Raw genomic sequence first — 12,821 nt, forward strand, 5'->3', positions numbered from 1 at the left:
GCCAACTTTGGCTTGAACATTTCATTTTGTAACTCTATTGAGAACAGCTTGCGGGGAAGGTTGCAAGCCCCGAGTACCTTTGATTACCAAATTAAAATATATATGGGCTTAGAAATTGTGGCTAAGGCCTTCAAAATACCAAAATCATATTTTTCTTTTGGAATTTTCAGTTATATTTATATAGAAGCCCTATTTACAGAAGAATATAAATATAGGTCCACGTTTATTCCGGGGAGTTACAAACGGCATGGTAAAAATAATATACCCTCCATAGTATGGTGGTATCGAGAGTTTAAGTTTTAGATTTTTTTGTTTGCCATATAAAATGGGAGATTTTTCAAATAGTTTCCAACATCGACATCCCTAATGACTTGCTATAAAATGCACAACACACTTGTTTTTCGTTAAATTTGTAACAGCCGTGAAGTAAACATCAGTCGTTTAAAGCTTTTCGACACGACAGTGTGTACGCTTCGGAAGATATTGACAATAAACAAAATATTCCACATCAACGCATAAAAATTCTATAAAAAGGTGATTCCATACATTTCGTGTATCGTTCAACGACCCAAAACAAAGTGACTACACACACAATCATACACTGTGTGTGTACTCATTGTATACATATTTATATATTGAGTTTTGTTTGTAAACAAGTTTTGTTGTTGTTTTCCCTTTTAGATGACCAATGAGTTAGTACCTGTTCTTGAAGGAGATTTAATATTCGTACGAGTTCCATTTTAAATTTTAAATGCCTGTAATATCGGTTAGGAAGACTATATTTTCAATTTTCTTGAAAAAAGCGGGCGGTACACTTATATTGGGGGCTATATCAAAACGTGAACCAAATACCAAACAATTCCGCTAAAAAGACGGTTAAAATGATCTAAATACTGAATACTTGGAGGTACATTTATGAGGGATGTATAGGAAAGTCCTCGCTTTCCTTAAGATCATTATCTGATAAAGTGGAAGATATCTATTTTGAACATTAAATATCATAAATCAAATCAAATATTTAAGTTGAAAAATGTGGTCAGAGTCATTAAGATACTGAACACCCAGGAAACCGCTATTGGGCAGTAGGAAAACAGGTGGAAAAACCCATTGCGAACTGTAAATTTTGAATTTTATAGAAATCCGTTGGAAAGGTTTATAAAATCGGCAACATACCGAATATCGGAAGTACAGTTATATAGGGTCACTAATTAGCAAAATATTTCGTCTAAAAGATGTAGAACACAAAACAAACTGTAAATTATAAAAATTTCTTTAAAATATGGCTGAAATAATCAAAATACTGAATACCTGGTGGAACCATGATATGGGAAGTATAGGAAAGCGTACATCGACATGCCCCATTTACGAACTTTGTCTATATACTGACAAAATACATTTGTATACAAAAAAGTATGTCTTCTATCACAGTTCGTTCGAAAGCTATCATTATTACAATAGACAGATCGTGATTACAACAGACATGGCTAAGTAGTCGGCTTACAACTTTACGCTGATCAAGAATATACATTTTTTGTAGGGTCTAACATAATTTTTTTTATTTCTAGATGGCCGATGATTCAGTACCTGTTCTTGGTGGCTCTAGGCCCGTATCCAATTTCGAAGAAATCGAGAAAACCTTAAACAATTCTTTGTCTAAATTGGCAGCTGGTGATGGTCCCAACTACAAGTAACTATTTTTGAAAAATTTAGTGTTATTTTAATATTTAAATCAACTATTATTTTTGTAGATTGGTGAAAATTTATTCGGGTGAAGTTCAAGTGGTTTCGGGCTTATCAACCCGAATCGAAGCAGATCTAATGGATGAAAACGGCACAACTAAGAGATTTAAAGTTTGCATTTGGTCCCAACCCTGGCTGAAAAATGGCGTACAAGTTACGTTTGAGTGTGACGGTGAACCGACGGTGGTCAAAAGTCATGATCCCTGAGAGGGAAATTTGAGATCATATATATTTAATTATATTATTTCTTTTTTTAAGAAATGAAAGTCAAAATTCTTAATAACTTTGTAAAATTATTTTTTGTATATCCATGGCATATCTGTGATGCTGTAGAAATGTCATTGTGTAAATATTTTTTTTTTGAAAATTAAATTATTGTAAAAAATTTAGCGATAAAATCACGTAATCAATTTGCCGTGGTACAGATATATTAGGGCTAGATGAAAACGTATACCTGTATAATCCAGAGAAGGCGGTACATATTGTGAACTCCAAATACCAATTTTGAGACAATTCCTTTGCAAATGTGAGTAAAATCGACATAAAACGAAGGTACTATTATGTGGGGGATAAAATATATCGTTATGTCCTGGGGGGTGGCCTATACAAAAATGCGGTTTATAATTTTATATTAGAAGAGATAGTTTCTATTGTCACAACTTTGAATTAATTCCTTTGAACATTTTCGCTAACATAATCAAAATGCCAAATGAAGGATCCATGCGAAAACGTGGCAATTTTCTGCTAAAGAGTTGTTTCGCTTCGCCGAAAGTGGTGAACTGCCGAATTTGGTTTTCTCCGATGAGAAAACATTCGTTGTCCAGCAGTTTGTAAACAAAGAAAATGATCGTGTTTACTTGCCAAAGAGGTCACCTGAAAATGTGCACCTTTGGTTGGCCACCAGAACCCAAGCGCCGGCCACGGTGATGATGTGGGCGTATTAATGGGCCGTGGCATCATAGTAAATGCCGAATATTATCGGGAAAATATTCTGGAGGGTGTATTAAAGCCTTGGGCACGCAAACATTTTGGCCGCAGACCTTTGAAATTCCAACAATACTCAGCACGCACCACCCATGAATGGTTACAACATGAGTATTCTCGCTTCATTTCCAGCGCAAAATCATTTCCAGCACAATTCATTTCCAGCACAAAATCTCCGGATACAATCCGTTGGACTAGTCTGGAGTGTTTTGGAAAGCAAGGTTGGCACAAAAAAAAAAAAAATAAAGTGTCGATTAGAATTCGAACCAATTTAAGTTTATTCTAAAATTTGATGCTATTTCCGAGATTTTAGCTTTCATTCAATAAAATTGAAATAAACAAGTAAGAAAACATAAAATTCGGCCGGACCAAATTTTTAATACCCTCCACCTTAGGATAAAGGAAACATTAGAAGAAATGTGGCAAAAACCACTAAAATGCCGAATCTCGGGAGGTACCGTTATATGGGGGCTATACCAAATCGTGGACCTACACATGCAATTTTTTGCTAAAGGAGCTGGAACCCATTATGACCTACAAATATCAATTTTCAGGAAAATCTGTGAAAAAATGTGGCAAAAATCATCAAATTACCGAACATCGGGACGTACCGCTGTATGGGGGCTATACCAAATCGTGGTCCTATACATGCAATGTTTTGCCACACGAACTGGGAAGCATTATAATCTACAAGTACCAATTTTGAGAGAAATTCTTAAAAAAATTTGTCGAAAATCATCAAAATACCGAATATTGGGAGGTACCGTTATATGGGGGCTATACTATTGACCTATGTAGGAAATCATCGAACTTGATCTAATATATATATATAAACATATATATATATATATATATATATATATATATATATATATATATATATATCTTCCGCAGAAATTTGGTACATATGCGTTTGATGTGTGACCTTAGTTTGTCTTGGCTTCTTTGGTCCTCTTTTATAATGTACTGATTTTTCCTGTAATTAGTTTTTGTATTGCATCGTATAAAATATTTTTGAGGAAAGCATTTAAAATTCAATTCTTTTGTACCCTCCACCATACTATGGAAGGTATATTCATTTTGCCATTCCGTTTGTAACTAATCGAAATAATGATCCAACAAAGTATATATATTCTTGATCAGCGTAAAATTCTAAGACGATTCAGCCATGTCCATCTGTTTGTCTGTCCGTCTATCTGCTGTAATCACGCTATCTTTCGAACGAAAAAAAAAATTTGCACACATATTTATTTTGCCAGTAGGCTGGTTAAGTTCGTAAATGGGCCATGCAGGTCCACGTCTTCGTATAGCCCCCATATAACGGTACCTCTCTATATTCTGTATTTTCATGATTTTAGCAACATTATTCACCGGAATTGTTTCAAATTTGGTATTAGAAGTTCGAAATGGATACTACAGTCTGTGACAGAAAATTACCTATGCAGGTCCAGGTCTTAGTATAGGCCCCATATATCAGTACCTCCTATATTCGGTATTTTGACGATTTTAGGTACGGCTATATTCGATATTTTTTAAATGTTAATAGAATTTTTGGCGAATGTTATCTTTTTCGAAAATTTTCAAATTCGTTCTAAATGGTGGGTATTCAAAGTTCTGCCCGACCGAACTTACTGATTTTTTACTTGTTATTAGTTCAAAATTTTATTTAAAATACATAGCTAAATAACTGGCGAAATTTCAAAAATATCGTGCGGTACATTTCCACTTCTGCATTTTTACGGAAAATATTTAAAATATCCTATTATTAATTTTATTTTTTGTTGCTGGGTGTTCTAAATCAGTACTGCACACCCTCTCACCATGTGTTTGATAAAAAACAAGTCGTTTCCTATCTTTCCAATGGCGCAGTGAATGCATAACAACAACGAATGACATTATTGAAAATGAACGGTGGGGGAATATTAAATGTGTCACAACACCGATAAAATCTATTTTTAATATGAAATTTCATTTCGACGCTGTTGAGCAAGTCGGATGATCGATAGTTGAACTAAATATAAAACTTGTCACAAAGAGTGCAGTCAGATTTCTGATTGCAACAGTTTGTGGTGTTGCACACAACATTTTTATTCGAATTTCAAAATATTTCTATTATTTATAGATGAGGAGAACTTGTAGTTTTTTTAACATATTCTGCATCATTTTGATGAAGTGAGCGTATCTGTTCAATTTAAAAAAGTAATGTTTTTCTCGATATATTGAAAATCGAGTCCTGAAGTCCTGAAAATAACCATACAACAGGAAGATTGGGTGACATGTATGTAACCTTTCGCATTACTAGTAATGACTACCCTCTATTCTTTGCATTGCTAGTATCCAAAAAATAATTGCAACTAATGGTCTATGCATTACCAGTTGGCTACAAAATAAAGAGATAATGCTATAAAATTATTATGTCAATTGTACGCTGGAAATGAAGCGAGGAAAGAAACAACACTATCACGCTTCAATTCCATCAGGAATATCTTTTTTTCTGGAAAATTCTCACCAAAATGCTTTTGTACGCTTGTTAACGAGTCGGACGAGTGGCTTAGAAATGACCGCAGTCCGAAGTTGGTTGCAGTTTTTATACCCTCCACCATACTATGGAGGGTATATTAACTTTATCATTCCGTTTGTAACTCCTTGAAATACTCATGTCAGACCCAACAAAGTATATATATTCTTGATCAGCGTAAAATTCTAAGTCGATTTAGCCATGTCCGTCTGTCTGTTGTAATCACGATATCTTTCGAACGAATTGAGATAGAAGGCCAAAATTTTGCACACGTGTTTATTTTTCCAGTAGGCATGTAGGGCCATGTAGGTCCATGTTTTCATATAGCCCCCATATAAAGGTACCTCCAGATATTCGGTATTTTGATGATTTTAGCGACATTATTTACCGGAATAGTTTCAAATTTGGTGTTTGAAGTTCGTAATGGATTTTACAGCCTATAACAGAAAATTGCCTGTGCAGTCTTCGTATAGCCCTCATATAACGGTTCCTCCCGATATTCGGTATTTTAATGTTTTTAGCAACTTTATTCACTGGAATTGTTTCAAGACAGAAAATTTTCTGTGGATCTGCACAGACAATTGCTCGAGATTTAATGCTATTAAATCTAAAAAAAAAATTAATATTATGATGATTTTAGCGTCATATTCACCGGAGTAGTTTCAAATTATGTATTTAGAGTTCGTAATGGGAACTACAGTTTGTGACAGAAAATTATGTATGTAGGTCTTCATATAAGCCCCATATATCAGTACCTCCCTATATTCCGTATTTTGACTATTTTAGGTACAATACTCACCAAAATTGTTTGAGATGTCGTATTTGAAGTTCGTAATGGATGCTATAGCCTGTGACAGAAGATTCTCTATGCAGGTCCAGGTCTTCGTATAGCTCCGATATAACGGTACCTCCCAATATACGGTATTTTGATGATTTTAGCTACATTATTCACCGTTTATTTCAAGTTTCGAATTTGAATATGGTAATGGATTATGCAAACTAAGCCTATGTAGGTTCACGTCGTAGAGACCCCTATATTCGGTATTTTAAGTTTTTAACAACATTTTTAACGGATTTTATTTTTTGAAAATTTCCAAATTCGTTCCAAATGGTGGAGGGTATTCAAAGCTCGCCCGGACGAATTTACTATTTTTTAACTTGTTAAACTTGAAAAAGCTTGACCTAAAAACCCGAAATTATTTTGGAGTTTTCATTTATATACACTATATACTATACCACTTTCTATTTTCCACAACCAGCATGGCTATTGAAAGGCGAAATTATAGGGAACATTTGCAGCGAATTTGATTCGGGTTTAAAATAAATTAAGATTGTTGATATTTTTATGATACATATTGAGAATGCGATTCTTTTTAGTTCAGAGACTTACTATTAAATTCGATACAGAATATTTTTTTCTTTGATTCTTGGGTTGTCCATATTCGACGGGCCCATCTGGCAACGCCATAAATTTTGACAGAGATGTCACATCGCTTAATGACATACCGCGTTTGAAGCGTCAGTCCAAGCTGATTTTTACCATGAACCAATACACGCCACGCGAGCGCTCTGAAATAGTCAATTGCGTCAATTGAAGTTCAATTGTGAAAACTCAACGTGCTTTTAAAACATTAAAAAATGTGAGAAGTGCGCCTTCTAAGAACACCATTAAGCGTTTATACGAAAAATTTTCGACTGGTAAGGCTCTTTCTACTCCGAAGAGGCCATATAATAGTCGACCAAGGCGATCGGCCGAGAATATCGCTGCCGTACGAGCCAGTGTTGAGAGGTCCCCCAGAACATCCCAAAAACGCCGTTCTCAGCAGTTGACATGGCTCGGTCCACTTTACAACGGATTATTCGCATTGACTTGCATTTGTTCCCTTACACAATTCAATTGACGCAAAGAATGTTGCCTGCGGACAAGCCTTGTCGATTGGAATGGGCCCAAAGAGTCATGGGTCCGTCGAATATGGGCAACCCTGTAGATTGGAAACGTATTGCATTTGCAATAAAAACAAATCATTTGTAGCTGAAGTATACATTTCGGATGTAATTTTCTTAAAAAAAATGTTATATCAATTTACATGTTTTATTCTGAGATTTTTAGTTTAATTTTTGTGGAATATATGCTTTATATATTTTCGTTTGTTTATTTGACAACATTGATGCAAATAATTTTTTAATAGCGAAATTTGTTGAAGGATATTTTGGGTTTGACATCATCCTTCTAAAATGATGCGATGATGCGTAGGACATTTTTGCATAAACTCATACCGACTGCATATGCCCTGCAACACATGTTGTCCTAAGAGACCTTGGCTCTAAAACCGTTATTTCGATGAGCGGATTTTGGTCGCATCAAACGATATATACCCTCATGGCTGGGAGTATAGTAACTTCTACACCAAAGTGTACAAAATGTAAGAGAACATTAATTTACAATGCATTTTTTATTGAAGAAAGCTTTAATAAAGTACCATTCTCTTCTATATGCCAGCCAATCTATGTTTGTCATAGCCTAAAAATATTATTTTTTCTGGAATACCATAGATATTGATTTTTTTCTTGCCACCAAGTAAATGAAACTACGCAAACTTGACTAATTGACGTATTAACTGCGAACAGTAATGTCATTGTATACAAATTTGAAAAGTGTAAATTATTTGGGCAAACAATCGAAGTGGCTATTCCGGTTATTGGACGACATTTGAGGGGGATCTTCTTGGTTTTGTCTCAGTTTTAATTCATCACTTGAGTAGTACACACATCTGAGAACTTTCCTAACAATGTCTAAAGTAACGATTTTCTATTTCGGAATACTTACGATTGCATCCGTTCAAGGACAATTTTTGGAAAATTGTGAATTGGTGGGTATAAATTTGAAATACGAATCTTCGACACAAGTAACGACAATTTTCATTTAATAGAGCGGTTATCGCATGGGCGGTAGAAGAGAATTACACCGTTTGGAATTAATAAGTGCCGAACACGAACTGCGTGCAGTTTTAATGAAATTATCCGAAAGAGATGATGGTCCATTTTACAGGTATGTAACTTCAATATTTTTCAATAGTTATGTTATTTTTTCGAAACAAAAAATGTATTTATTTGTTTAGAATTGGTGCAGTTTTTGCTGGCAGCGAACAATTAGTAGCGGGCTCGTTGAAAACATTAGTTGTCACATTGCTGGATTTAAGTAATTTCAAACATAACTGTGAAGTTGATCTTTGGACCAGGCCTTGGAAAACTGATGGCACTGAAATCACCATAAGATGTGAATGTATGCGAACTATTTTTAAACATGTTGATTACTAGAAGGTTATTTGAGAGCTAATTTTTATTAAGAAGACTGAACAATAAATACAATAAATATTTTGGAAAAATGATAATTTAATGGGTTACATGCTATGAGTCTATAAAATGAGATATGGGAAAATTATTCTCCCCACATATTGCAATGAAGATAGAATATATATATTGTACTAAAAAGGGTAAATATGTCAGTCGATTTTGTCGAATACTGTGTGCCCTCAGATAATGACTGTTACAATAATTGGTAAGTCCAAAATTACTGTTTTTATTTTACCCTCAGCCATATCAGCCATAGATATCATTTGAAACGGAAAAAATGTTTCTCATCGGAAAAAAAAATGGTTTTAATTTTTAGGTCTCTTTGACCACAATCCGCTCCATGACATTTAGAGTTAATCTATGGATGTCCTTGTGTCTGTTTGGGCTCATGATAAAACTGGGTGGGAGCATTAGTTAGTTGAATCAGTCTTATGTTAAATAGCTGAACACGAGGCGCTTCGCTACCCTTTTTGCAAACGCCATAATTTTTACATTTTTTTTTTTAAATTTTATTGAATGAAAGCAAAAAATGTCCGAAATAGCATCAAATTTTAGAATAAGTTTAGATTTGTTCAAATTGGTCACCTTTTGCACGAATTATGCCCTTCAAACGGCGAATGAAACCGTCACACGCTACCCGAATGTTGCTGTGCGGTATTTTGGCTCATTCCCAGCGAAGCGCTCATTTTTCATTATTGGCCAAATGGAATATTGCGATATGTTCAGCTCACGAGCCATTTCTCGGCCACTGAATTCCATCACGAATAACCTTTTTTTCTGGAAAATTCTCACCAAAATGCTTTTGTACGTTTGTAACCAAAGTAATGAGCTGTTACTGGAATCATTTTAACAGCTGTTGGACGAGTGGCTTAGAAATGACAGCAGTCTGAAGTTGGTTGCAGTTTTTTCATCGCACCCTGTACAGTGACTTAATAAGATACCAACAGTGATCTTAATATAAAATTACTGAATTTCAGCCCTCTAATTTCTCCCATTATAAAATTTAGTACGCACATCCAAAACAGCTCCTTCTCTCAACTACAGACATCCATACCAAAATTTAGCACTCCTGCTCTATCCCTACACTCAATATTAAATTTAGTACTATTTTGTACTTTTCGTACAATTATAGCACACGTTTCCAAAACCATCTCCATATCTCAATCCCAGATACCAACAGAGACTTCAATATCAAATTTTAAAATTCCGGCTCTATACGTTCACCCAATAACAAATTTAGTAGTATTTAGTTAGTGCTTTTCGTACAAACACATGAGTAGCGACGCTAATTTCAAATTTCAGATTTCAAGCAATATCTGTTCACCCAATACTAAAATGTATCATACATAGCGATATTTCGTACTTTTAGTGCCCATGTAGCACACATTTTCTTGATCACAAACCGCCAGGGGCGCCAAATCCAAATTCCAGCTTCATCCATCTAAAGACGGGATATTTTGGTTCAATATTTATCGTGCGTCCTCCATAAAAGTTATATAAGCATATAATAATTTTGCCGTACCAAATTATAATTGCAGCCATTAGGTTGAGGGTATAATTGGTTTCCTAAAAAAATGTTTATGGAGAATATATTAACTTTGTCATTCCGTTTGTAATTCCTCGAAATACTCATGTTAGACCCTACAAAGTATATTAATTCCGGATCAAGGTACAATTCAAAGTCGACTTATCGATGTCCGTCTGTCTATTGAAATCACCTTATTTCTGGAACGAATTGAGATAGATTTATGAAAAATTGTCTATGCAGGTCCACATCTTCGTATAGCCGACACACAAACGATACCTCCCTTTATTGGGCATTTTGAAGATATTAGCGGCATTATTAACCGGAATTGTTTAAAATTTCGTATTTGAAGTTCGGAATCGTTACTGCAGCCTATGACAAAAAATTGCTCATGCAGATTCACGTCTTCGTATCCCACATATAACATTTTTCATTTAAGCAGTACTTTTCGACGAAAGTTTTGAAGTTCCTTCCAAACGGTGGAGAGTATTAAAAGTTCAGCCCGGCCAAACTTAGCAGTTTTTGACTCCAACTCCTAGATACCGTAGCCGTTTCCGCAGCCTTGGTTAAACCCTTAAAAAATTAGAATGTGGGTACTTGATACAAAAATGTTGAACAACCCTATTGCTTGCTTGTAACGTAGCTGAATGGATGTATTCATAATGTGGCTTAACAGTAATGTAATGCAACAATATGCAATATGTTTGCATGTAATTACAATGTTTTCGATATTTAACATAATTAACATTACAATAAATTAATTCACACATAACACGGTGTGAAATGACGAAATAATATCTGCTGCCATATATCATTTTTCATGTTTGTTCCGTACATAGAATAATGAACAGTGCGGAGAGCATGAGTGACGTGATCATAAATCATTGAAGTTCGTGTTATTGAAAACACTCATAACCATCAAATAATGGGTTTCCTAATAGGTTTTTGAAATCATAACTACCTACAATATTTATACCCTACAACACTATGTGATGGGGTATTATAAGTTTGATTGGGCCAACAATTATGTAACACCTCGAAATATTGGTTTCCCACATAGGAAAGTTTATATCGATCTTCCTATCTCGCCGAGCTGAGTCGATCTAGCCATGTATGTCCGTCCATGTCCATGATAATCTGTAATCACGCTACAGGTCACAATTATGGGCCGATCCTCACGAAATTGAAAATGGAGGTGGGGTTATGGTCAGAATAGAAGCCTATTGCTTTTGGAGATGATCGCAAAATATTTAGGGATTGAAATGGACCAAAAACTGAAAAATTTCCTTAATTTGCAGTTGTTCTACAGGTCGCAACTATAGACCAATTGACGCGAAAGTTAGCAATGGACTAGAGCTTAGGGCTGGACAGAAGCCTTCCGATTTGTATGGTCATCGGGTAATATTAAGTGGGTGAAAATAGTCCATAATATTTGTAGTAAAATCGACGAAAAGGTTTATTTTGACCGTTACATATATAGCGAGATACAGGGTGAGAAGAAAAAACTGCAACTAACTTCAGGCAGCTGTCATTTCTAAGCCACTCGTCCGACAGCTGTTAAAATTATTCCAGCTCACTGTATTGTTTACAAGTGTACAAAAGCAATTTGGTGGTGAGAATTTTAAAGAACAGAAAGAAAATAGACTCAAAAGAGTTAAAGAGTTGCTTCGCTTGACCGAAAGTGGTGAACTGCCGAATTGTTTTTTTTTTCGAAATTCGTTGTCCAGCAGTTTATAAAGGAACAAAATGTGCACCTTCTGTTGGCCACCAGAATTCAAGCGCCGAACATGGTAAGTGTGTGGGCTGCCATAACAGCCGATGGTCGCTCTCCGGTCATATTCGTATTAATCGACCGTGGCATCAGAATAAATGCCGAATATTATTGCGAAAATATTCTGGAGGGTGTATTAAAACCTTGGGCACAGAAACATTTTGGCCGCAGACCTTGGAGGTTCCTCGCTTTATATCCAGCGCGCAATGGCCATCAAAATCTCCGGATACCAATCATTTGGACTATTGTGTCTGGAGTATTTTGGAAAGCAAGGTTGGCACTAAAAATACCAATATGTCGATCACCTCAAGCAAGCGCTTCGCCAAGAATGGGCCAAAATGCCGCAAAGCAACATTCGGGCAGCGTGTGACGGTTTCATTGTCAAAGGTGACCAATTCAAACAAATCTAATTTATTCTGATGCTATTTCCAACATTTTTTTGCTTTCATTCTAAACAAATTAATTTAATGATTAAATTTAAATTAATTTCACAAGTTTCAAAAAATGCTCAATGCAATATTTGTACTTACATCAGATCTAATGCAAAGATGGAATATGTACAGGTGGTCGGATTTTGAAAGTATAGAACTTGTTAGCCCGTTCTTTTTAAGAGGAAAGTGTTTGGGTTAAAAGAATATTCGGAATAGATTTTGAAGTCCACGAGGTTCTTGTTTTGCAAAAAGAAAAAAAATATTAATTAAATAATCTTCCCCGTTCAATATATTCTTCTCTCTATTTTGGTACATATAACCTCCGTAAATATCTCATATTTACATATAAATCATTCAATACCTCCTCGCTAGAACAATTAAATCCACACGACCCATGATCCCACTGTACAGATTTAACTTATTCAAATCACTATGAATGGGTAGCGGTGCATTGCAAACATCAACAACAACATCTACAACATTTCCCTTCCGGCCAAT

The 12,821-nt window shown here is 35.2% G+C and overlaps 2 protein-coding genes across 3 annotated transcripts; both read left to right on the forward strand.

Annotated features, from left to right (window-relative positions):
* Nucleotides 1–400: 400 nt before the first annotated feature.
* On the forward strand, nucleotides 401–2,127 carry LOC131807154 (sarcocystatin-A-like). Of its 2 annotated transcripts, none has more exons than XM_059132178.1 (3): nucleotides 401–534; nucleotides 1,566–1,687; nucleotides 1,749–2,127. In XM_059132178.1, exons 2-3 carry the CDS (start codon nucleotides 1,566–1,568, stop codon nucleotides 1,945–1,947), a joined length of 321 nt encoding a protein of 106 aa, XP_058988161.1. In that variant the 5' UTR covers nucleotides 401–534; the 3' UTR covers nucleotides 1,948–2,127. The 2 variants fall into 2 exon arrangements, with proteins under 2 accessions (XP_058988161.1, XP_058988160.1); XM_059132177.1 differs by lacking the exon at nucleotides 401–534 and adding an exon at nucleotides 667–726.
* Nucleotides 2,128–7,784: 5,657 nt separating this feature from the next.
* Nucleotides 7,785–8,628, forward strand: LOC101895900 (cystatin-like protein). The gene is made up of 3 exons (XM_005182821.4): nucleotides 7,785–8,112; nucleotides 8,173–8,291; nucleotides 8,362–8,628. The coding sequence occupies exons 1-3, from the start codon at nucleotides 8,032–8,034 to the stop codon at nucleotides 8,558–8,560; spliced, it is 399 nt and encodes a 132-aa protein (XP_005182878.1). The 5' UTR covers nucleotides 7,785–8,031; the 3' UTR covers nucleotides 8,561–8,628.
* Nucleotides 8,629–12,821: the final 4,193 nt, after the last annotated feature.

Source organism: Musca domestica, unplaced genomic scaffold (assembly GCF_030504385.1).
Source record: "Musca domestica strain aabys unplaced genomic scaffold, Musca_domestica.polishedcontigs.V.1.1 112, whole genome shotgun sequence".
Lineage (NCBI taxonomy): Eukaryota > Metazoa > Arthropoda > Insecta > Diptera > Muscidae > Musca > Musca domestica.